This window comes from Cyanistes caeruleus, chromosome 17 (assembly GCF_971803275.1).
Source record: "Cyanistes caeruleus chromosome 17, bCyaCae1.hap1.1, whole genome shotgun sequence".
Lineage (NCBI taxonomy): Eukaryota > Metazoa > Chordata > Aves > Passeriformes > Paridae > Cyanistes > Cyanistes caeruleus.
The window spans coordinates 2,190,444-2,214,633 of NC_141717.1; the positions used below are offsets into that span (position 1 = coordinate 2,190,444).

At 58.1% G+C, this 24,190-nt stretch overlaps 2 protein-coding genes across 7 annotated transcripts in view; both read right to left on the reverse strand.

Moving 5' to 3' along the window:
• Positions 1-690: 690 nt before the first annotated feature.
• Positions 691-15,526, reverse strand: RHOT2 (ras homolog family member T2). 3 transcript variants are annotated; one of them, XR_015277305.1, is made up of 19 exons: positions 15,419-15,526; positions 15,088-15,141; positions 14,138-14,219; positions 13,988-14,031; positions 12,817-12,870; positions 12,536-12,588; positions 11,772-11,880; positions 11,245-11,346; positions 10,553-10,651; positions 10,039-10,147; positions 9,692-9,812; positions 8,585-8,669; positions 7,437-7,582; positions 7,256-7,356; positions 7,054-7,184; positions 5,816-6,662; positions 4,289-4,496; positions 3,922-4,124; positions 691-2,381 (listed from the first exon to the last, which is right to left on the reverse strand). XR_015277305.1 is itself a non-coding variant. In XM_086854125.1 (19 exons), exons 2-19 carry the CDS (start codon positions 15,118-15,120, stop codon positions 2,264-2,266), a joined length of 1,794 nt encoding a protein of 597 aa, XP_086710251.1. In that variant the 5' UTR covers positions 15,121-15,141; positions 15,419-15,526; the 3' UTR covers positions 691-2,263. The 3 variants fall into 3 exon arrangements, 2 of the variants coding, with proteins under 2 accessions (XP_086710251.1, XP_086710249.1); XM_086854125.1 differs by having other exon boundaries at positions 4,289-4,411; positions 6,582-6,662; XM_086854123.1 differs by having other exon boundaries at positions 4,289-4,411; positions 6,582-6,662; positions 15,088-15,146; positions 15,419-15,510.
• A 50-nt stretch (positions 15,527-15,576) lies between these two features.
• Positions 15,577-24,190, reverse strand: part of WDR90 (WD repeat domain 90) — a 31,914-nt gene continuing 23,300 nt past the window's right edge. For 3 of the 4 annotated variants that reach the window (XM_086854116.1, XM_086854113.1, XM_086854114.1), the window contains 11 exons: positions 22,943-23,133; positions 22,526-22,694; positions 21,945-22,056; positions 20,960-21,131; positions 20,272-20,394; positions 20,001-20,187; positions 19,420-19,550; positions 18,332-18,475; positions 17,124-17,243; positions 16,652-16,736; positions 15,577-15,964 (listed from right to left, as the gene is read on the reverse strand). In XM_086854116.1, coding sequence (XP_086710242.1) covers positions 15,807-15,964; positions 16,652-16,736; positions 17,124-17,243; positions 18,332-18,475; positions 19,420-19,550; positions 20,001-20,187; positions 20,272-20,394; positions 20,960-21,131; positions 21,945-22,056; positions 22,526-22,694; positions 22,943-23,133 — 1,592 coding nt within the window. In that variant the 3' untranslated portion in view covers positions 15,577-15,806. Of the gene's footprint in view, positions 15,965-16,651; positions 16,737-17,123; positions 17,244-18,331; positions 18,476-19,419; positions 19,551-20,000; positions 20,188-20,271; positions 20,395-20,959; positions 21,132-21,764; positions 21,833-21,944; positions 22,057-22,525; positions 22,695-22,942; positions 23,134-24,190 lie in introns of all 4 variants that reach the window. The other variant, XR_015277304.1, reaches the window with a different exon arrangement.

The following is a 24,190-nucleotide window of genomic DNA, read 5'->3' on the forward strand; positions in this document are numbered from 1 at the left end:
AGCTCCCGTGGGATCCAGCCCGGTTCGGAGTCACAAGGGAGCACCGCGTGTCCCGTCCGCCTTGGAAAATCACCTCCTCTGCTGGCCTGGCAGCACCAGCTGTGTCCCCCAGCATCCCTGGCCCCTGGCTGAGCGTGTGGGAAGGGTCTCCTCTCCCCCCACAGCCCAGAGGGATCCCCTCACATGTGGGAGCAGTCTGACCCCGTCCAGTGTCAGTGCACAGGCTCTGGAAGATCCTTGGTGTGCACCCACATTCCCTGTGCCCGGTGCCCGTGGCTGCCGAGACAGAAATAGCGGAGGGAAAAGCTGCCAGGGGAAAACGGGAGCAGGGAGGGGAGGTGGCACAGCCCTGGGAGCTGCGGGTGCAGGGGGAAAGTGTCTGCAGGGGAGTGGGGAGCCCCAAACGGGGATTGGCACAGAGATCCACAGCTCCCAAGGCAGCCAAAATCTCCCACTTTCCATGGATTCCCAGGCAGAGAACCATGGGATCCATCACCTCCTTCCCTGGCTGGCACTTGTTGCACAAGGATCTGTGTCCCCATGCACCCAGGAGCCCTGGCCAGCCCCACAGCTCGTCCCAGCACACCAGGCTCTGCTCCTGCCCTGTGACCACCCCAAGCAGGGCAGCCCAGCTCCCACTGCAGCCCCAGGGACGAGGGTCCTGCTCCTCAGCTGACACAGGACAAGGTGTGCAAGCGCAAGGTGTGTAAAAATTTATTTTGCTGTAGAGAACAAACCTAAAACCTTACAGCTCCAGCAGATGTGGAGCAGGGAGACACCAGGCACGGGCCTGGCTGGCAGAGCCACGCACGGTGGGCACAGAGAGGGACGTGAAACACGAGGGACGTGGCCCTGGCAGTGCCAGGGACCGGGGCCAGCAGTGAGGGGGTGCCCGACTGGCAGAGCAGCTCCAGCACAGCAGGGGAACGGGGACACCACCCTGGGAGAGACACTGGTACTGCCCAGAGATTTCTGCACCCCCTGGCTGGCTCTGGCCACGATAAAACATTTAAATAGACAAAACACAGAAAAAGCAGCTCTGGGTGCTACTTAGGAGCTGCCCCCACAGCTGCCTGCAGACTGACCCTGAGCGTGCTGGGGAAGGCCAGGCTGGTGGCACAGCCAGGGGCAGATCCAGGCTCCCCCTGGGGGACAGGAACCCAGGGATGGGCACTGCTGCTGCTCTTTGGGACTCACAGACAGGGACACCAGGGGGTTTTGGCCCCAGTGGGTGTTGAGCTCACTCCCAGCATGTGAAACCAGCTCAGGGGTGGGCAGGGGACAGGAGACAGGACAGAAAGGAGCTTCCAGTGGTGCCAGGAGATGCAATGCCCAGAGCCTCCCCAGCCTCTGTGGGATAGAGCCCCACAGAGGGGACAGCAGGACCCAGGGCACAGCGTGGCACCAGCTCAGTGATGGCACTGCCAGGGAATGACTGGACACACAGGGGGCATCCAACACCCTCCCAGTATTTGCCAGGGCTCCCAGAACCCTGCAGAACTGGTGGCCATGAATACTGGTGGCCAGGAATGGGGAGGGGCCACGCAGGAGGCAGGAAAAGAGGGCAGGGGGACCCTGAGCCTGGTACGCTGCAGGACTCACAGCAACAGGGAGGAGCTCAGGACAAACCCTGGTTGTCACTGTCCCACCTCAGCCCAGGACAGCAGCCACTGTGTCCCAGCAAGAGGGGCCAGGCCTGACCCCAAACACTGAGGCTGGGGGGTGTCAGTGCCTGGCCCTCCCTCCCCAGCTGCTTTTCCCAGCGCTGGCTGAGGGAAACCGGGACAGGAGATGGAGATGTGCCCCAGGGAGCTGCAGCCACGAGCTCATTTGACAGCTCAGCTGCTGCTGGAGCTCCCAGAGGCTCCGGGAGCGTTGCGCCCTCCAGAATTGAGGGCACCAGCACAGCCCTCTGGGGAGGGGATGTGCCCAGTCCAACAGACACCGAAACACTCATGTTTGAGCTTAAAAACAAGCGTTAAAAAAATCGAACAGAATAAAAGATGAGGGTGATCCTCCAGCTGCTGGTGAGGCAGAGCCCTCCTGGCAGAGCTGCCTGGGGTTAGGAGGCCACGGGGTGAGGCTGGCCGGGGCCAGGGATGGATCCTGCTGGTGCTGGGAGGTCTGGCTTCACTGCTCCTGCAATCCAGGCTGGGGCAAAGGAGAATTTCCTACCAGGGGCCGGCTTGAGGCGGGGCCCCTCCCTGGGCGTCGCTGGGGACGGGGAGCTGCTGTCACGGGGGGAGGGGGTGGCGAGTGGCTCTCATTTGTTCTTGGCCAGCAGGCGGTACAGGGTGAAGCCCACCAGCGCCGTCACCGCCGCCCCCAGCGCCACCCGCAGCCAGAAGGACGCGACTCCCAGCTCCACGGCGTTCAGGTGGCTGCAAGGAAACACAGGAGAGGCCGGTGAGTGTGGCTGTCCCGCTGCTCCTACCCCACACTGCGAGGCTGGGGAGTGCCAGGGGGTGAGCCCAGCACTGGGAGGAACAGCCCAGTGAGAATCTGAGAGATTCCCCGTCCCTGCAAGCGGAGCACTCGTCACCCGGCATCACCGTCAAGCCAAGGGAGGGCTGTGGGACGGATGTGGCCGTCCCCTCCCCTGCCCTGGAAACAGCTCTCCAACACCTAAATAATTAGACAGGTATCTGCCTTTCTAGGTCAAGCTGCCTTTCCAACTGCCAGTGCACGGAGAGCCTGGATGCCACCATGGGGACACCGGTGACAGGGACCAAAGGGCAGCGAGGGACAGCGCCCAGTGCTGCCCCAGCGTACACATTCCCTTCCCAAACACGTGCTGTCCTACACTGATGTGCTCCTCTCCTCTCTCTCCCTCCATCCATAATTCATTCCCCACTACATTGGGGGAACACAGCCAATCCCCGGCCCTCCATTACGCTGTTATTTATTTATACCACATACCCTAAGATATATTAAGAATATTTAAATTTTAATACTGCAGAAGAGGAGAAAAAAAAAAAAAAAAGCGTCAGCTCTAAAAATAAAGTTGTTTATTGAAAAGAAGCTGGAGGGAAAACTACTCACTAGTAATCCCATCCTGCCTTCCAACGCTCCCACACGTTCTCGGCCCCTGGAGCTGCACTCGCCCTTCCCAGCCCTGGGGTGATTCCACTCACAGGGATCCTCCTCCCTTCCCACAGCTCCCCTCACCTCCCGTGACCAGCCTGCTGCTGTCCTGCCCCGTTGCCAGCCCCTCTGGGGTGCAGCTCCTCCCAAAGGGAAGCTGTGTGACAGAGGTCTCGCTTCACTGACCTCTTTTTCAGTCTGATCCATCTCATCGGGAGAAAATAGCTGCCACCCCCCCCGTGGGCCTTGGCAAACTAAGCTGGCTACTCCTCTTCAGCGTTTTTTATCCTAGGCTTCAAAAATAAACACTCCTGTGGCAGGATCTATCTACTCAATCTGCCAGAGACATACACACAGGCAGAAGAAAACCTCCCCCCTCTGCAATTAGAGGAAGAAATGGCTTTTCTGTTTCAATTATTTGTATAAGCAGATCACAGAATGCTGGAATGGTTTGAGTGGAAAGGAATCTTAAAGCTCATCTCATCCCACCCCCCTGCCATGGCAGGGACACCTTTCACTATCCCAGGCTGCTCCAAGCCCCATCCAGCCTGGCCTTGGGCACTTCCAGGGATCCAGGGGCAGCCACAGCTTCTCTGGGCACCCTGTGCCAGGGCCTGCCCACCCTCCCAGGGAACAATTCCTTCCCAATATCCCATCTAATCCTGTCCTCCCTCAGCTTAAGGCCATCCCCCCTTGTCCTGTTACTGCATGCCCTACATGACACCAAAAGCTGCAGAGAAACCAGAGCAAAAGCAATGTGGCAGAGGCAGGGCTGGGACACAGCCCCCTCCCCAGGCTGTGCTTCCAGCAGAGCCCCTCCATGGCAAGGATACTAACGGGAAGGTGGCAGCAGTGGCCAGTTTGGTGTAGACAGCGGTGCTGGGTGGTCCCTGGCTGTGGCAGGAGAAGAGGAAGGGTGGAGGGAGGCAGTGCTTGTAGCAGAACTCAGCTGGGAAGAGCCCTGGCTGCTGGCTGGCTTCTGGCAGGTCTGTCTTGGAGGCCACAAAGACACAGGGGATCTGGCTGTCCAGGTAGTGTTGCTGCAGAGACAGAGAAACACCAGCGAGAGGGGTTAAGGACCAACCCCTGGGAGAGACAGGGCTGCCATGAAGGCTGATGTCCCCCATGCCCCTGGTGAAGTCAACCAGGACCCCTGTGGTCACCCAGGACCCCCTGTAAAGTCCCCAGGATCCCTGCCAGCTACCTTATAGATGCTGGCACAGTAGCTGAAGGATTTGGGGTCGCTCAGGCTGTAGATGAAGCAGGCGACGTCGCAGGCCGCGTCCGACGGCTTCGTGAACGTCGTGTCAGCGCTGACCTCATACAGCTGCAGCACAGGGGACAGGGATGGTGGCACAGCCGTGTCCCAGGGCTGCTCCTCACACCTCACATGTGCCAGCACAGCCACAGCCCTGCCACAGCACAGCCACAGCACAGCCACAGCCCAGCCACAGCCACAGCACAGCCACAGCACAGCCACAGCACAGCCACAGCACAGCCACAGCCACAGCACAGCCACAGCACAGCCACAGCACAGCCACAGCACAGCCACAGCACAGCCACAGCCACAGCACAGCCACAGCCCAGCCACAGCACAGCCACAGCACAGCCACAGCCACAGCACAGCCACAGCACAGCCACAGCACAGCCACAGCCACAGCACAGCCACAGCACAGCCACAGCACAGCCACAGCACAGCCACAGCACAGCCACAGCACAGCCACAGCCACAGCACAGCCACAGCACAGCCACAGCACAGCCACAGCACAGCCCAGCCACAGCACAGCCACAGCACAGCCACAGCCCTGCCACAGCCACAGCACAGCCCAGCCACAGCACAGCCACAGCACAGCCACAGCCACAGCCACAGCCACAGCACAGCCACAGCCACAGCACAGCCACAGCACAGCCACAGCACAGCCACAGCACAGCCACAGCACAGCCACAGCACAGCCACAGCCCAGCCACAGTCACAGCCACAGCACAGCCACAGCACAGCCACAGCACAGCCACAGCACAGCCACAGCCACAGCCACAGCACAGCCACAGCACAGCCACAGCCACAGCACAGCCACAGCACAGCCACAGCCCTGCCACAGCACAGCCACAGCACAGCCACAGCCCAGCCACAGTCACAGCACAGCCACAGCCACAGCACAGCCACAGCACAGCCACAGCACAGCCACAGCCCAGCCACAGCACAGCCACAGCACAGCCACAGCACAGCCACAGCCACAGCCCTGCCACAGCCACAGCACAGCCCAGCCACAGCACAGCCACAGCCACAGCACAGCCACAGCCACAGCCCTGCCACAGCCACAGCACAGCCCAGCCACAGCACAGCCACAGCACAGCCACAGCACAGCCACAGCCACAGCCCTGCCACAGCCACAGCACAGCCCAGCCACAGCACAGCCACAGCACAGCCACAGCCACAGCCACAGCCACAGCACAGCCACAGCACAGCCACAGCACAGCCACAGCACAGCACAGCCACAGCCACAGCACAGCCACAGCACAGCCACAGCACAGCCACAGCACAGCCACAGCCCAGCCACAGCACAGCCACAGCCACAGCACAGCCACAGCCACAGCCCTGCCACAGCCACAGCACAGCCACAGCCCAGCCACAGCACAGCCACAGCCCAGCCACAGCACAGCCACAGCACAGCCACAGCCCAGCCACAGCCACAGCACAGCCACAGGCACAGCCACAGCACAGCCACAGCACAGCCACAGCCACAGCACAGCCACAGCCACAGCCCTGCCACAGCCACAGCACAGCCCAGCCACAGCCACAGCACAGCCACAGCCCAGCCACAGCCACAGCACAGCCACAGCACAGCCACAGCACAGCCACAGCCCAGCCACAGCCACAGCACAGCCACAGCACAGCCACAGCACAGCCACAGCCCTGCCACAGCCACAGCACAGCCACAGCACAGCCACAGCACAGCCACAGCACAGCCACAGCACAGCCACAGCCCAGCCACAGCCACAGCACAGCCACAGCACAGCCACAGCCACAGCACAGCCACAGCACAGCCACAGCCACAGCCACAGCACAGCCACAGCCACAGCACAGCCACAGCACAGCCACAGCACAGCCACAGCCACAGCACAGCCACAGCACAGCCACAGCACAGCCACAGCCACAGCCACAGCACAGCCACAGCCACAGCCACAGCACAGCCACAGCCACAGCCACAGCACAGCCACAGCACAGCCACAGCCACAGCACAGCCACAGCACAGCCACAGCACAGCCACAGCACAGCCACAGCCACAGCACAGCCACAGCCCAGCCACAGCACAGCCACAGCCCAGCCACAGCACAGCCACAGCCCAGCCACAGCACAGCCACAGCCACAGCCCAGCCACAGCCACAGCACAGCCACAGCCACAGCCCAGCCACAGCCCAGCCCCCTGGGCCAGGATATGGGGATACAGCCCCAAAAGGGCCAGACACTGCACAATTCCCTGCTGTCCCAGACTTACTATGAGGTACTTCTCCTGGCCATTGACCTGCACTGTGTTGATGGTGTAGAGAGATGGCTGTCCTGGGTTCTCCCTCTGGGCCTGTCACCAAGGGAAATGCTGTCTCAGGCAGTGGAGATGTGCTGGGTGAGGGACAGTGCCCCAGCCCCCCTGGCCTGACAGCCACCTGAGGGGCAGCCAGGCCCTGTTGTGAGATGTGGGGCTGCTCCTAACAGGCAGCAAAGTCAGCATTGCTGTGGCCAGACCGGGAAAAGGCACAGGCCCTTGGGACAAGCAGAGGGAGCAGGCCCACTGCCTTGGCCAGGATTAAGGACACCAAAGCCAGCACACGGGGAGGTGTGTGAAGGGCATGAAGCAGGCGGGCCTGGCCACAGGCAGGGAGGTGCCAGCAGGGGACAGATGGCTCCAGGACCCCCAGCTGTGCCTCCTGCTCCGCCCTGGGAGTGTGGCCAGCTAGGGAGCAGCCACTCACCGCCAGGCTCCTGCCGAGGAAGGCCTGCAGGAAGGCGGACTTGCCTGCGCCCCGCGCTCCCAGCACCTTGCACAGGAAGACATTCCTCTGGGTCTGCCCTTTCTCCAGGTCAATCCTCTTCTCCCGGGTCACTGGCAGGAGAGAGGGTGGTGAGAGCCAGGAGGGACCTAATTTGTGACAGAAGGGGAGGGCATGGCTGTACCTGTGAGGGCTTGGGTCTGGGAGTCCTGCTCTGAGATGATGGGGTAGCCCAAGTAGCCCAGGCACTCCAGGCAGTGCCGTACATCCAGGTAAGCCACGAGCCTGGAGAGACAGAGCATGCCAGGATGGTTAGCAAGGGCTGGGTGATGTGACTGAGGGCCAGGGAGAGGGACTGAGCTTACGTCCACTGGCAGAGGAATCCATGCAGGGAAAGCAGGCCTTTATCAGTGGTGCATACCGTGTTGTAGAGCTCGGGGCCCCAGGGCACGCGGGGGAACACGCTGAAGAAGTTCTGCAGCTCTGTGTGCGACAGGGCTCCGTCCTGGTCCTGCCAAAACACAGGGAGTCACCAGGGAGGCAGGTGGGCCCTGCCACCTCCCTGCTGTGGAACATCACAGGGATGCTATGAACGGCAGGAACCGATCGATCGCAGCGAGGCTGGAGCTGGGCGAGCTCACAGAGCCAGTGCCTCAGGGAGTGCCAGCACTGCACAACAGCAAACATGCTTTGGAACTGCAGCTGCAACCAGGCACGACCTGTCCATGCCCACCCCACAGCCCTGAGCTGCTGTTCCTGGAATTCCTGGAGCCACCTGTCCCACAGCAGCCTGCATCAGCCCAGCCTGGCCTGACAGAGGCCAACTCAGCACTCAGGCTGCTGTGCCTGAAGGGGACCTACAGGCACCTGGGCACCCAGGGATGTGCATCCATACAGTTCTGCCACTCCCCATGGCCACAGAGCTGACCTGGACACACAGGGATGTGTGTCCACTCTCTGCTGCCTTTCCTGAGCCACTCCCTGTTGTCAGAGCTGCCATACCCCAGATGCACATCAACATCTGAATAGCCAGTCTGAGCAGGTGCATCCAATACATCCCCTTCTTCCACTCTCCAAGAGCCTGAGTTTGGCACAAATGTTATGCTTTCTCTCCCTCTCTCCAGCCTGGCAGCCCTCCACCAGGCTGGCAGATGCTGATGTTTGGTCCATGGCTGCTGGCCAGCAGCTGTGCCCACTTCCCTGCCCCCCTCCCTGCTGCAGCCAGGCACTACAAGCTTGATGTCAACTCAGACCCAGTCCCTCAAAGTCCAAACTGCCCTTTGGTCAAGAGTAGTGACCACAACCCCATGTCCCTGACAGGCCATCTGACTACCTATAGCTCACTGTGGCCACTTCCTGCTCCCAAAGCCTCCAAAGGGAATGCTGTGGCAGAGGAAGGCCCTTCCCTGGTGCTCCGTGGGCTCCACAGAGGGGTGGTCAGGGGAGCACCTGTGCCCAGGTGTGCAGGCCCAGCAGAGCAGCCCCTCCCCTGGAGCCCTGCACTGCTGCCCACCTTGTCGTGCTTCTCAAAGAGCCTCTGCAGGAACTGGTACCCCAAGTGGTTGAGCTCCGTGGAGCAGCCGGGAGGCACGCGGATCCTGTCGGGAAAATCATGGAATGATTTAGGTTGGAAAACCCCTTTGTGATCGAGTCCAACTGTTCCAGCATTATCAAGGCCACCACTGACCCCAAGTGCCACATCTTCATGGCTTTATATCCCTCCAAGGATGGGGGGACTCCACCACTGCCCTGGGCAGCTGTGCCAGTGCCTGACCACCCTTTCAGCAAAGGAATTTTTCCTGCTACCCAACCTAAACCTCCCTTTTATCTTTAATATCTTTCATATCTTATTCTCCAGTTCAGACCCCCAGATGAGCCTCCTCAAGCCCTGAACTAAGGGCAGTGTGTGAGCACATCTCACCCAGAGGACACAGCTCCCCACTCCCTCCCTGCTCAAAGTCAGCTGTTGCCTCCAGGCCTGGCTATTCCTTGACACAGCTCCCTTCTTTTGGGGAGAATCCCCTGGGGGTGCACAGTGGCCTTTCCTCGGCACATCCCAAGCAGCCCAGGAGATGCTGTGCCCTTGCTCTGCCTCATGCCCAGGGCCTCAGCAGGGCACAGCAGTGCCCTGGGTGCTATCCACCAGCATGTCCCTGTCACCTCCCTGCAGCCTGCTCTCTGGGAAGAGAAGGAGGCAGCTCTCAAACCAAACCCTTCCATTCCTGCCAGCTCCCCATCTCCAGAGTGGCAGGGAGCAGAGAAGAGACGGCAGCTGCACAATCAGCCGCGAGGGCTGTGCTGACAGCTCACTGCTCCTGACAGAGCCGTTCTGCCTCGCTCAGCCAGGGACACAGCAGCCTCCAAGAACCCCTTGCTGATGTCAAGGGAAGTCTGGGATTTCATTCCCCACTTTCTGCCTAAATCAGCAGCCCCAAGGCCTGCTGTATTTGTCCCCAGCCCCACGTCAGCTCCTGCCCAAGGGGAAGGTGAGGACTGAGAATCTGAGAACCAAAGGGCCCACAGCAGCTCCTGGGGTGCAGGAAGGATCCAGCCAAGGTGCTGGGGATGCTGAGCCATGGCCCACAGGAATGTGACCCCCTGGCCAGCCCTGGACACGCACTGTGGGTACAGGTAGTCATCTGTCAGCTCCAGCTCGTCGTCGTAGCCGAAGCGGCGCAGGATGGTCCAGGTGGTCTCGTGCCGGCCCCTCTGGATGAAGAGGGTGTTGAGGAAGAGGAAGCCTGCAGGAGAGATCAGGGGGCTCAGTTCAGGCTCAGGGATCCACTCCTCAGCCGTGTTTTCCCTGTGAAAACAGACTACTGGGACAGAGAGATCTAGCAGGCACAGTTTTAACAAGAGGGACTAATTAGTCTTGGAATGAGAGCCAGGAGGCTCAGGTCAAGGACAGGGCCCCCTGGGATATCCCTCCAGCCCCTGGGAAGGAGCAGGGAGCCCTGGGGCTGTTACCATTCAAGGTGAGGCCGTTGTCCTGCACCCCGTCTGTTGTGTTCTTCCACACAACCATCTTCACATCCTCCAGGGCCTGGGGAGCCAGGGGGTTTCCAAAACAAGACTTCTGCCTCCCAAGAGAATGAAGGCCATTGTCAGCAAAGCACTCAGAGAGCACAATCCTTTCTCACCAGGTTCCCTCTCCCCTGGCAGGGAATGGGGTTCCAGGGAGGGAAAATCCACCCTGCTCACAGATTTCTGCCTTAGGCCTTGACCAAACCCCTGTTCATCAGCATCCCAGTAATTCAGGACTCTCAGCATCTCCAGAGCCTCCTGGTCTTGCCATGGCAGAGCAAACTCAGCCCAAGCTTAGGAAGACAGAAACCCACATGCTCAGAGATGCATCCTGCATTCAGCTGTGCCACAGAAACATCAAACAGGAATGTGACGGCTGTGTCAGGAGAGGGGCAATTTCCCTGCTGGAAAGGGAATCCCAGGCACTGGGAACTCCTCAGCTCTGCAGCCACCCTACCTGGAAGTAGTTGAGCTCATCGTCACTGAGGATCTGGTTGTTGTCCTGGTCCGAGAGGTTGAAGATCCGCGTCAGTGCTCGAGCACAGGCGGGTTTGAGCTGCAAGGACCAACCATGGTGAGCATCACAGGGCAGCAGCCACAGCCTGGCCCTTGCTCCTGCAGCCCCACACACAGTGGGTTCCCTTCCTGCACTTCTAGGCCAGTACCACTGCCACCTTGGAGGTGGGAACCATTAAGGTTGGAAAACTGCTCCAAGATCTGAGTCCAGCTGTTCCCCAGCACTGCCAAGGCCACCACTAGCCCACGGCCCCAAGTGCCACATCCACAGAACTTTTAAATCCTTCCAGGGATGGAGACTCCAGCACTCCCCCTGTGCCAGTCCTCACCACCCTTACCATGAAGCAATTTTTCCTAATATCCAATCTAAAGTCAGAGAGGACAATCCATGGGGAACTTTTCTTCCAGACCCTTCCCTCCACAACCCACACACAGCCTGGAGCATGAGGACTTGTGCCCCACCACACCCAAGTCCCTGCAGGTGTCTGTCTGTCTGCCCAGCTGGCTGTACTGAGCACAGGAGATGGGCACTGAGCCCTTGGCCTGTCTGTGCCAACCCAAACCCTCCACTTCCACTCCAAAAACTCCAGCTTGGAGCAGTGTGACAGGAAGAAGACTCCTCCAGGAACCCACCTGCTTCTCCTCAGGGTCGTAGAGTGGGGCAGTGGGGTGCAGCACAGCTTTCTGGGCGTAGTAGAAGAGCTCAGAGATGTTTTTGAGGTTCTTGGCAGAGCACTGGGGATTCAGAAGGAGAGACAGCCCTGATGAAAAGGGCAGGAGGAGCATGATACAATCTCCTCGAGCTACTCTAGCTGTACCCCAAGGCCCAGAGCAGTTGTCCACCATGAGGAAAAATCAAAAGGGACAATCTGCTGGGCTTTGCTCTGGCTTTACTGTGCCCATTCAACAGCCCCAGAACCAACAGGGACTGTATGGAGCTCCAACTAGAGAGCACAAAGAGCAGACACAGAAAGCTGCTCCTTGCAAGGGGTAAAGAACAGAAAGCCCAAAGGACAGGCTCTCAGCCCCTGGACACGGGGACCTGTGTAGAGCAACATCATCAGGGCAGCTCTCCAGGAGTACAGAGGCTCCCTGACTCCCACCACACCAACATTCCAAGCCCTCAGGGAGGCTCTGCACACCCCCTCCAGCTCCCTCACCTCCACGCAGGTCTCAATCTCTGAGAACTGGTTCATGATGGGCAGGATGACCTCCATGGAGCTACCCATCTGCAGGTCAGACTTGTTTCCCACTAAAATAATGGGGATTCTAGGAAAGACACAGAGCACAAGTGAGGCCACCCCTCTCTTGGTCCCAGCACTGTCCCAGCCATCGGCGCTCCCATGGGCAGGTCAGGGAGGCCCCAGCTCTCCTCTGCAAGGTCCAGAGCAGCTTTCCTGCCTCCCACAGCCAGAAGCATCCATCTGGAGAAACAGACTGCCTGATCCTGCTTATGCTTTCACCCAGCAACAATATGTTCAGGAGCCTTTAATCCAGCACAGCAGCCTTCTGCCCAAGAGATCCACACACAGACTCTGTGCTCCCAGATCCCCCTGGCAGCCTCCTCTCCCTGTCTGATCCAGGGAGGGAGAAGGATCCCTCCTCAGTGACCCTCTGCCTCAGAGCTGGATCTCTGGGGGAGAAAAGCCCCCACGTGCTTCTGCTCCAAGTGGTCTGGACACAAAACACAGTCCTGGAATAGTTTTGGCTGTGAGGGACCTTAAAGTTCATCTCATCCCACCCCCTGTCATTGCCAGGGACACCACCATTAGACCACAGCTCCAATCCCCATTCAACCTGGCCTGGTTCAAACCACAAAGCTGGTTTGCTCTCAGGACCCTCAGAAGGAGGTGAGGGTGGTGGGCATCCCACAGCCCCCAGAATCCCCCAATTCTGCACCCACAGATCACAGCCCACACGGTACCTGGATCCCTTTTCAAGTCCCCCATTCACCATGGGGATCCACTTTGTGCGAATCTGGAAGGTGAGCAGAGGAGAAGGGCTGTCAGCACAGCCTGGGGAGAGAGAGGCAGATCCCAGGCAGGCAGGAAAAGGGCCCTGCAGCCATCTGCTCCTTCACACCAGCAGGCAGAGCAGGCCCAGGGATGCTGGATGCCAGCACCAGGATGCTACAAGCCTGATGTCCTGTTGTGAGGGAACAACCTTGGGTGGGGCTCAACTTCTGCTGTGGTGGGCACCCATTACCTTGTCAATGGTGGCCTCCTTGGTGACATCATACACCATGCAGACCACGTTGGCCTGCAAGAGAAGCAGGAGAGGGTGGTGAAGAGGTCCCTGCCACACTTGTGGCAGCAGGGAATGCCGGCTGAGCTGCCAGGGAAAGGCAGCGGGCTGAGCGCACGTGAGCATGGACACGTACACAGCCCCCGACTGGGCTGCCCTCAGCACCAGCCCACGAGCTGCTGGGAACAGCTCCTCTGCCTCAGGAGCTGCTGGGAACAGCTCCTCTGCCTCAGGAGCTGCTGCTCCCATGGCTGCAGGGGATGTGGGATCCCTCTCCCACACCAGCCGTGTCCTGGCCCTCCTCCCCTCCTGACCCCGTGCAGGCATGGCCAGCACCGAGGCTTTATCGGAAGCAGACAGGAGGGATCACTGGTCCTTTCAGGAGAGAGTTTAATGCTAATCCGAGGACACACAAGGGTTTAGGCAGGATTTCTTGGAGCCATTTAAAGCCTCTGTGTAGTCCTGCTGTCTGGGTGGAGGGAGCAGGACCCCCATGCCCACCTCCTTGGCCATTAGCTCAGGGATTAAATAGCTTTGCTCATGTGAGAGATATGATTTTATTATCCATAATTAAAAGGTCCTCACGTCTGCAGAGTCAAGGTTAATCTCAGGGCAAAGAGCAGCTGGGTCCACCCCAGCCAGACAACTTAATTATTCCTCCATGGCTGCTCGGAGGGCTCCCTCATCCCTCCCCACCCAGTGCTTGCCAGAGGCTCCAGCCCCCAAATTAACTCCTGTGTGCCACCGCTTCATCAGGCAGCCACAGGGATCTAATGCAGGGAAGCAGGGCTCTTGCCCAAACCCAGCAACTGCTTCTCCCTCTTCTGAATCCGTGGGGAACCTCCCGAGGCTGAGAGCACAACATCTGCTCTGCAGCCTCCTCCGCCTCCCGTGGGCAGCGAGCTGCCCCCCGCCGCTCGCCTTCTGGAGCCTCCCCGGAGGGCTTGGACAAGCCACACACAACAGCTTACAAGACAGAGCAGGATTAAACAAGCCTCTGAACAAACCAGGAGCATTAATCCAGGGATAACCAACTGCCTCTCTGCGTGGCTAATGGGGAGGGGAGGGGAGCAGCCATGTGTCCCTTGGGGAGCACAACCTCCTGTCCCCATCCCAGCCCAGCACTGCTCACCTTGGCGATCTCCTCCTGCAGCTCCTCCTCTGTCTGCTCTGATTCTGGAAGGGGAGTGAAGCCATCACCACCTGTCCAGGCACAGGTACCCCTTCCCAATCCCCTCAGGCAGGCAGGGAAGGGGAGAAGCCAGGCAGGACAGGGCCCTACCTGAGTAGTCCACTATATGTGTGGGGACCTTCTCAGGGGTGACATCGGCTGGGATCGTGATCTCCTCTGCTCGGGGGGGCACCTGCAAAGCCAGCACACCCCATCCAGCCACAGGCAGCCAGCAGGAAAGGTGACAAGGGACTTCAGACCCCAACGTGGCCACTGCCAGGGCAGGATGAGCTGTGGATCACGGATCACTCTTGGCCCAACAGCCCCCTGCACTCCAGCCCTCGAACAGGCAATGTCCTTGAGGTGGAACTGCCACCTGCCTCCTGAACACAAAGCTTCTGATCCCCGTGGAGATAAGCCCTGGGCACTCCCTGGGCTCCTCTGGGAGCAGCACTCAGCTGATTGTCTAGGCTGGGCTGGGAGCAGGGAAGAGGTGCAGGGCTGGTCCCCTCAAACCCCTGAGCTGGTGCTGCCCAGCACAACACCATGGAGGGCACCAGCTGCTTGTGGGCAGCAGAAGAAACCATGTGAGGCATAGGGAAAATATGCCTGGACAGATAAATCCCATTTTCCTACCCAAACTATGCTGGGACACAAAGCTGTCGAGGGGCACAGGCTGGTTGGATGCTGCTATTCACAGCTGGCCTGGTTCAGAGCACCAAACCCATCTCCAGAGGGTACAGTAGGCAGGGAATGGGGCCTGGACCCTTCCAAGGGCTCTGTGCTGGTGCCAGCCTTGCTGTGCTGGTGCCAAAAGACCCCCAGCAAGTCAGGATCAGCTCCCAAGCCGGAATCAGAGCACAAAGTGAGGAAAACCCCACCTCAGCTGGAGCTCCGTGTGATCCTCACTGACCTCACCTGAACCAGCCACTGTTTCCACAGCCCCAGGAACTGTGAGCACCTCCCAGACACCCCGATCTCCAGCGGGGACCCTGGGGACAGAGCTGTCCCACCCAGCGAGGGGCTGAGGCTGCCGGTGTGCGCGACCCCTCCCCACTCACCTCTTCAGGAAACTCCTCTCCCACCAGAGCCATGATCAGGGACGTCTTCCCCACCTGGGCTAGGAAATAAAGGGAGGACGTTGACATTGGCACGGGCACGGCAGAGCTTGAGGTGGGCAGCGGCCGGTGGGAGGCAAGATCGGAGCCGGTGACAACGACACCCGCGGGGGCCACCGGCGGGCCCGGTCTCTCCCCTAGTCCCGCCAGTGACAGGGGACCCACCTGGCCCCCGCCCGCCCTCGCCCCTTCCCTGCAGGAGAACCCTCTCCCCCAGGATCCCCGTGCCCCCTCTCCTATCCCGGGCTGGAGGCGGCTCCCCCGTGCCCCTCACCCTCCCCGAGCAGGAGGATCCTCACGTCCCGTTTCATGGCGGCGCCGCCGCCTCCCCGGCCCCCCCCCCCACTTCCGGCCGCACCACCGAGCGGCGGGGCGGAGCGGCGCGGGCAGCACAGCGCCCCCTGCCGGGCCAGCACACCGACACCGCCAGCGTTCGTCCTTCCACGGTTTATTAACAAAAACAAAACATTGAACGGCAACAAACGGCGAACGGGGCCGTGAAACACATGCCAGGCCCGGGCGGGGCCGCAGGCGGGCCAGCCGCCGCCGCCGGCCGCTGCTGCCGTGAGGGCGGTGTTTTGGGCCTGCTCGCGGCCGGAGCCGGGGCCTGGCGTGGGGCGGGCCCCACTGGAGAAGCGTCGCTGGTCCGGGGCCAGCCCGGCTCAGGCGCCCGTGAGCTCCCACACGAGGACGGCGCTGTGGGAGGCCGTGAGGAGGCGGCGGCCGGAGGGTGCGAAGCAGCAGAAGTGCACGGTGTCGTCATGGCCCGCGTAGTCCTGCGGGGCCCCGGCGGGGCAGGGCTGCAGCCGCAGCAGCCGGTCTGGGGAGAGGGAGCAGCTCAGGGCTGGGCCAGCACGCTCTGACGGTCCCCCATCACCCTCCACACCCGCTCCCTGAGGCGTGTCCGTGCCACGACCACCCCTCCCTGTCACTCACAGACCTTCTCCATCTGCCGTCCCTGCCAGAAGCACCACTCATGGTCACCTCCCACTCCCTTTCCATGTTTTGTTCCAGCCAGAAGCACCATTCCCCCTCAGCCTCAGACCCTCCCCATGTCTGCTCCCAGCCTGAAGCCTGTTTCCAGTTACCCCCAGCCCCTCTCCATGTCTTTTCTCAGCCAGAAGCACCATCTCCAGGTCAGTCCCCAGGCTCTCTCCCCACTGCTGCTGCAAGTTGAGTCACTGAGCTGAGCGACACAGGACAGATCCAAACTGCTCCAGGAGTGAGCAGGGTCCTGTTCCTGTGCTGCCTCAGAGGCTGCAGCTCACACAGCCACAGAAATGGAGACTGCCCAGAACCCCAGGAAATCATTCCAGTGACAAACCCTGCCTGTGGACAAGCAGGTTTGACCTCGTGCATCTCATTTCTGACCCAGGAGTCTCCTGGAGGTTTCTCCTTGCCCTGAACTGTAGCTCCCAGGTTTGATGACATGTCTCTTGAGGAATAAGGACACACTTGTTTCCCCTCTGGCAGAAGAAGGAGGGGCCCAGGCACCCCCAGCACTCACCACCAAAGCCGATGGCCATGAAAGGTGCAGCTGGGGACAGGCTGAGGGACGTGGCAAAGGCTGGCAGGGGTATCTTCCTGAGCACCTGCAGCCCACCAAGAGAAACATCAGCAGCTCAAAGGGGGAAAGGCAGCACCCAGAGCTGTGCAGCCACAGCCCTGAGGAGGGCCATGGGGAGGGGCTGAGGCTGCACAGCTCTGAAAGCTGCCCCAGGCATCCAGGAGACAGTGGGGAGAGTGTTAATGCTCTGTAAACAGCTGCCTTCCCCTCCAGTGGGAACAGGGACTGCCTGCCTGCCTGCCTGGATGCGGGGTCAGGGCTCTGCTGCTCACCTGGGCCACACTTGGGAGTTCCCAAACTGGAACTCTGTTCCCAGAGCAGATGCCTGAGCCCACCTCACCCCTGTGACCGAGGGTTAACACCCAGGGCACAGCCCACACTGTCCCCACTGCCCGTGGCAGGGGACAGGTACCTGTTTCTTCCTCAGGCTGTAGAACAAAGCTTCCTTCTGCAGCCCAAAGCCCACATAGACCAGGACACCGTGTTCCCAAGGGCAGAACGCAGCCAGGCTGGGCGGGAGGCTGTTGAGACCCTGGTGAGGGAAACCAAAGGCAACAAAACTGAGGCTGGATTCTCTTACTTCCATCAGTGAGAGATAAAAGGAGAGCACAGAGGGAAACCAGGGCTGTGAGTGTTTGAACAGTGGGACATGAGTATGGTGGAGGCTGCTTCCTCCCTCTTGCATTCCCATCTCAGGCTCTGGAAAAGCAAGGAACAACCACACCCTGCCACGGAAACCTGAAGCAAATAGTTTAGTGTTGTAGGAGCAGGTCCCATGAGGGTCCAAAAGACTGAATTCCCACTGAGATATTATTGCTGCATGGGCTTGAAGCTGGGATTTGGTTATGGATCAGTTTAACACAAGAAAACAGGGCCCAGGAGGCAGATCTTGAACAGTGGATGCAAGATCAAACCTTCACACTGTAGGGAGAGCTGTAGTGAACTTTTTTCCAGAGGAAATCCATCCATACATTTATTTTGGAAATAAACAGAAGAATTACTGACAGAACCCAGTTGCTGTATGGACCCAGGCTGAGGCACTGCCTCTTGTCCCCCAAAAACACCCAGCTCCTTTCTGCCTGCCAGTGTCACCTGGACCAGGGACCAGCCTCTCCAACACATCCTCCTGCTTTTCTAGCAGGTGTCCTGCTGTCCAAACCCTACCCCTGGGCTGGAGCCAAAGGCTTCTGCCAAGCAGCAGGGACACACAGGGCTGAGTACTTGGCTCTGGGAAGCCATCACCAGGCTCCTGGCTTGGAATATTCACACTCCTCGGGGGTGTCAGAATTAGCAGTACACTCATAATTAGCTCTCCCTCCTGCACACCATGCTCACTGCTGCCCAGGCTCTCCTTTGCTGGCACAGGGTGACAGCTCTTTGCAGGTGCAGTTTAGGGCTCCTCATGCTTAGAAGTCAGTGCTCCAGGGCAATCTGGCACTGCTACACTTCCTTTCCACACCCAAGAAGGTACATTAACAAGGTAGTCTGTCAACTGGACTAACAGATGCTTTTCCTAAGCGCACACATACTCTCTCACAGCCCTGTGCCTCCCTCCTCCATCTCTGCTGGTGTCCAGCCTCATAGCAGGAGCAGGCAGGGCCTGGCAGGTGCCACGCTCACCTCGGGGCCAGCAGGAGCTGGGAAGCTGAGCCAGTCGAGGAGCTCACACTTGTCCTGGAGCCAGTCGGAGGCCCAGACGCTGACCCGGCGGTCGGAGCTGGCAGCCAGCCAGAGCTCCCCTCCTTCCACCCCAAAGTCGTGGTACTGTGGAGCAGAAACACAACCCTGTCATTCTGGGGCACTGAGGCCTTGAAGGAAAGGCAGGACAGGAACTCATGGGAACATGGGGATTGTGTTTAGGGGATCAAAGCCAGGATTAACCTCTGTTTGTGGCTGCCCTATCCCTGGAAGTGTCCAAAGCCAGGCTGGATGGGGCTTGGAGCAACCTGGGCTAGTGACGGGAGGTTTCATTCCCCTGGCAGTGAAATGAAAATGGAATGGAAATGGCTGCTTTTTAATGTCCTTTCCAACCCAAATCCTGGTCTGAACGACACAGTTCTCTTTCCTGGGACACCCTCTGGATCCCCTAGAACTCCTAGGAGAGTTACTTCCAATACCATGTGTCCCCTAACAACATCCTTCATCTCAAATCAAGGAGGGTTTCCTCAGTCTCAGACTACAAGGAAACACAGCCTTGCAGTGTAGATGATCTTAAAGCCTGAAAGCTCAGGGTAAACCATTCCCTATTCTGCTGTGCAAAGGAAACTCTCCATGAAGAGGACAGAGGTACTCAAACCATCCCACTGCTACACAGCCAAGTCTTCTCAGTTCTACAGAGGAATGGTACAAGCTGCCAAAGAACCTTTTTGGGGGGCACAGGGGCTGCAAGCTCACAGCCTGGGCTGCTCCTGAGGGGTGCTGCTCTCCAAGAGCCTGTGGCACAGGTTCACGTCACACCTATGTGCAGGGTGACAACAACTGCCACCAAAGGTCCCCCTGCAGGCACAGCCTCACTCAGGCTGCACCTGCAACATGTGGAGCTTTATTCCACTGAATATAACCCTGGAAAAACTGATCAGAAGTTGCTGGAGGGGATGGAGTAGAGATTTTCAAAGAGGAAAAGGGACACCAAAGTAACTGCTGACCATGCTTCCCCCCAAAGCTGTGTATGTGATGCATGGGGACTGGACTCACTCCTGAGGTCTCACCTGCTTCCTGGTGCACTGGAGAACGGTGATGGGGGAGCCTTTGTGGTCAGCCAGGACATGGATGGTCATTCCAGTGCGAGGGCTGCTGACAGCCACTATCCCATCCTTGCCCCCTGATAAGATCATTTCCCCTGTTGGCAGAGGAAAGACTGGGACACTTCTTGTAGGAGGAGAAAAAGGTCAGAGGAGAAAGGTCCAAGACAATGGGATACCAGTGTCCTGAAGCACTGTGAAAGGCTGGGAACATCCCAGTCAAGGGCTGGGTACAATGAGATGTCTCAGAGACACAAACTGAACCTCCACACTGAAGAAGAGCCACAGAAGATCATAAAACAAAGGTGTTTGTTGTACTCCCAAGCCCCTTGGCTATCACAGAGCCAACGCACCTCCCGTGTCCCACCCACCACATGCTCAGCTGGCAGAGTCACCAGAGCTCACTGAGAAGTTGTGGCTCTCCCTGGCCCTGGGGTTTTGGCCAGGTGGCCAGGACACAAAGCAGCTGGAGGTCAGGGTAAACCCAGGCACACCAAGCCATGTTCCCCAAGGTCACATGTCCCCACTGTCACCTCAGGCAGCCTCACCATCAGTGGAGTAGGTGATTGCTGTCAGTGCAGCAGCGTGGGGGTGCATTTTCAGCTCCATCTCTGTCCTGGAAACACTGAACACACGGACAGTGCCATCACTGTACCCTGCCACCACATGCTGGCTCTCACCGGGACAAGGCCACACCCCAACGGGACGAGGCTTCCAGGCCAGGCACTGGCAGCTCTGCAAGGAAATTGGCAGAGACCTGGTGACACAGGGGACACTTCCCTGTGCCACAAGGAAGAGACTGATGTGCCACAGTCTTACCTGGTTGAGCACCTGGAACTGCACCACCAGCTCTGTGCTGCCGAGAGCCCAGATCCTCACGCTGCCGTCCTCCCCACACGTGGCACAGTGACTCTCATCAGGACTAAAGCCCACCTCAGTCACCTGCTCCAGGGAAAAGGGGAAACAGGGAAACACATCAGCTGCCCTGCCCCTTCATCCCCCAGAACTCTGCTCATGGCAGACGAGAGGGAACATAAAGAAAGGTGCAGAGCTTTGCTTTTGGGCTAACAGGACAAGAGGAAATGTCCTCAACTTGCACCAGAAGAGATTTAGATTGAAAATTAGGAAGAATTTCTTCAAAGAAATGGTTTCAAAGCACTGGCACAGGCTGCCCAGGGCAGTGGTGGAGTCACCATCTAAGAATGTTCTAAAAATGTTTGGATGTGGCATTTGTGGACATGGTTTAATGGTGAATGTCATGGTGGTGCTGAGTTGGTGCTTGAACTTTATGATCTTAAAGGTCTTTTCCAGCCTTATCAATCATGGGAAAAAGTAAACCCAGCTCCAAAGGCAGGACCAGGCACTGTGCACAGTAAAACTAACCCCAAAGGTAGGACCAGGCAAGGTGCACTACGAGTTGTCATAAAATACCTTCTCTCCATTTGAACCCTTTTTTCTGTAGCAGAAAAGCAACAGCAAAACTCTAAGCAGGCCCAGCCCCTCTGACCTTGTTCTTGTGGCCGCTGATGAGTCGGATGCTGGTGCTCTCCACCCAGTTGATGTACCACAGGGTCCCTGCCGTGGTGCCCACAATTCCCATCTCCAGGGAGTCATCAAAGGCTGCGCTCACAATCGTCCCATCCAGGGTGATCTCGTGCTCCAGCACAACTGAGCCAGACCTGCAGGAAGGCAGGGTGGGAGAAGGACAGGCTCAGATATTGGAACAGTTTCAGTTCAGTGAGGGGCTCCTGTCCATGGAACAGTGACTGGGAGAGCTGGGGTTGTTCATCCAGGGACACCTCAGAGCCCCTCCCAGGGCCTAAAGGGGCTCCAGAAGAGCTGGAGGACTTTGAACAAGAGCCTGGAGTGACAGGATAAGAGAGAGGGGGCTTCCCACTGCCAGAGGGCAGGGATGGATGGGATATTGGGAAGGAATTGTTCCCTGGGAGGGTGGGCAGGCCCTGGCACAGGGTGCCCAGAGAAGCTGTGGCTGCCCTTGGATCCCTGGAAGTGTCCAAGGCCAGGCTGGACGGGGCTTGGAACAACCAAAGTGTCCCCACCCATGGCAGGGAGGGTTGGAATGGGATGGTTTTGAAGGTTCCTTCCCACCCAACTGATTCCACAATTCTGGGATTTGCACTTCAACCATCTTTTTACAGGAAAAGGAAAAAAAATAGGGCATGCAATAGCATGAGAGAACAAACAAAAGCAATGTATTTTCCCTGATTCTCCTACAGGAATTCCTACAAACAACTGACACAAACTTCAGGCACGATAAACACCCACTTCCACTATTAAGAGGTTTCAGCTACCTGCAGCAAAAATTCAATCAAAAGATCCAGAGAGAAAGAATCAACAGTCACAGGATGGAGAGGAAAACCTAAGGATGAAGAGTAGCAGGAGCAGCATGGTTGTACATGGTGTCTGTCTGTGAAATGCCACCTCTCAGACAGGTCCTGGGGGCTGCCAGGTGAGGGGCCATGAGCTCCTACCTGGCATCAGGCCCTTTCAGCCTCAGCTCCTGCACGGTGGCCACAAACCACAGGCGGATGCGCTTTGTGTTGCTGCCGCTCACCAGCCGGTTGTGCCGGCACACCAGCACACCTGGGGAGGAAGGGCACCTGTCAGTGTCCATGGCTCCCTCTCATCATTCCAAGGGTGCTCCTGACAGCCACTTGGGCAGGAAAATGGGTTCTACAGCCCAACACTGTTTTACAGACTAGAGGTCTGTAGGTGCTTTGGCACAGGCTGTCCAGAGCAGGAGGCACCATCCCTGAAAAATTCAAAAGCTTGTGGATGTGGTGCTCGTGGTTTAATGCTGGACCCAGCAGTGCTGGGTTAGTGGTTGGATGCCTGATGATCTCAGAGACCTTTTCCAACCTCAATGACTCTATGAAGCCCCCAGGAAACCCAGGACCCTGAGGAAACCCAGGTCATAAATCCATTGCCACCCCACACATCTTGTATCCAACTCAACAAACTGGTTTTCCAAGCACTGCTGAAATGGGAAGTCTGCAAGCTCATGGCTTCTTTCCCAACACATTCCCTGTTACAGGCCTGACACTGCACCCACCGATCTCGCCCTCATCAGCCTCCCACGTCATGAAGCAGGAATTGGTCTCTGTGTCCCACACACAGATTTGGCCTGAGTTGGTCCCGCTGTAAAGGAGAGCGTCAGCACCGTAACAGAGAGATGTCAGCTCCACCAGCCCCAGCACATCTGGGGCAGGGGCTCGATGAACCTACCAGAGAACAAAAACCAGGAATGTCAAAGGGAATGAACATGCTTAGATGCATCAGGAGAAAAAAAACATCCTCCTCCTCTCAATTCTCACAGTTAATGCCTCAAATACAACCAAAAGCTGCTTGTGCACAGTCAATATCACCTCACTGAGAGAAATCAACAGCTCTCACAGAGCCCTCACCAGAGCCTTGGAAAATAAGTCAGAGATCCTGAAAATAGATCTTAAAAGGTAAAAGAAAGGTTTACCTTGAGTCTGAAAGCATCTCCCTGCTGCTCCAAAAGCCAGAACATCACAGCTCCCCTCCCCACACAGGCCAGGTGCTGGTGAGAGACAGGGCTAAAAGCCATGTCATGGAGAGGCTCCAAAATATGAGTGGACAGCATGAGCTCATAGGTGTGGGTGCTCCACAGAGCCATGGTCTGGTCACTGTAGTCCCCTAAGGAAAGACAGAAGGAAGAATTCTGCTGCCTCAGGATGCTCACAAGCATCCACACAGCACACACAAACATCAACTGTGCCACTCCCTCACCCAGCTGTTGAGAGACAACTGTCCCAAACACCATTCCAGGCATGGACACAACTCCTTCTGTGCTCAGCACAAGCTGCATGACACGACAAATGCTTGCCCAAGTTAAGGGCAGACAGAGCTGGCCCAGCACTTCACACTGGGGGTTGTAGCAAACCTGTCCTGGCAGTGGAATCGTTTGGAGCAGCCAGAGCTATGATTGCAGCAGTTTTCCTGCTGTTTCTCCATCCTTGGGAGTTGCTGCACACCTTGGGGAATGGCCCAAACTCTCCAGTGACATTGGGCACTCAGGGTTAACCTTGTCTTGACAAAGAACGGGATGTCACCTTTGCCAAGGTCCCAGCTGAGGTGGGAGCTGAGCTCCATGGAAGGCATTGGCCTCAGTGATGGCAAAATTCCCAAGCTTCCAGAGAGCTCAGGAGGACTCTCCTGCTGCCTTTCCCAGGCTCCACAAGCTCTGTGGAGACTTTCAGTTTTTCCCTCCCCTGCAGCCCAGACCAGAGCTGGAGGAGAAGAGCTCCCCTCCCACACTGCTCCCTGAAGAGCACAAAGCTCCCTTTCTCTCCAGCAAAGCCTGCTTTTCTTTCCAAAGGCAGCCTCACCAGCCCAGAGTGAGTGTATTGCCTGCTCCACAGGTCCCCTCTCATGCTAAACATGAGCTTCCTAATTGCATGTTGTCCTTTAAATGTCCCCTGCCTGAACAAACAGACAGCTTGAGCATCCATCCTGTGCTGGCATGGCTGCCTGGCAGGAGGCTCACAGTTGGGAGCCTGGCTACTTCTGTCCAAGTCCATCTAGGCAGCAGTAACAAGTTCAGAAGAAGGCTTTTCCCTCTGCACACTATAAATAGTAACCACAAACCATTTACAGGGGGTTTCAGAAGCACCAGTGAGTCAGAAGAAGAAAGCTGTAACTTCTGCATTCCCTGCTGTCCCGAGGATACCACAGAACAGTTTCCTACCCACGA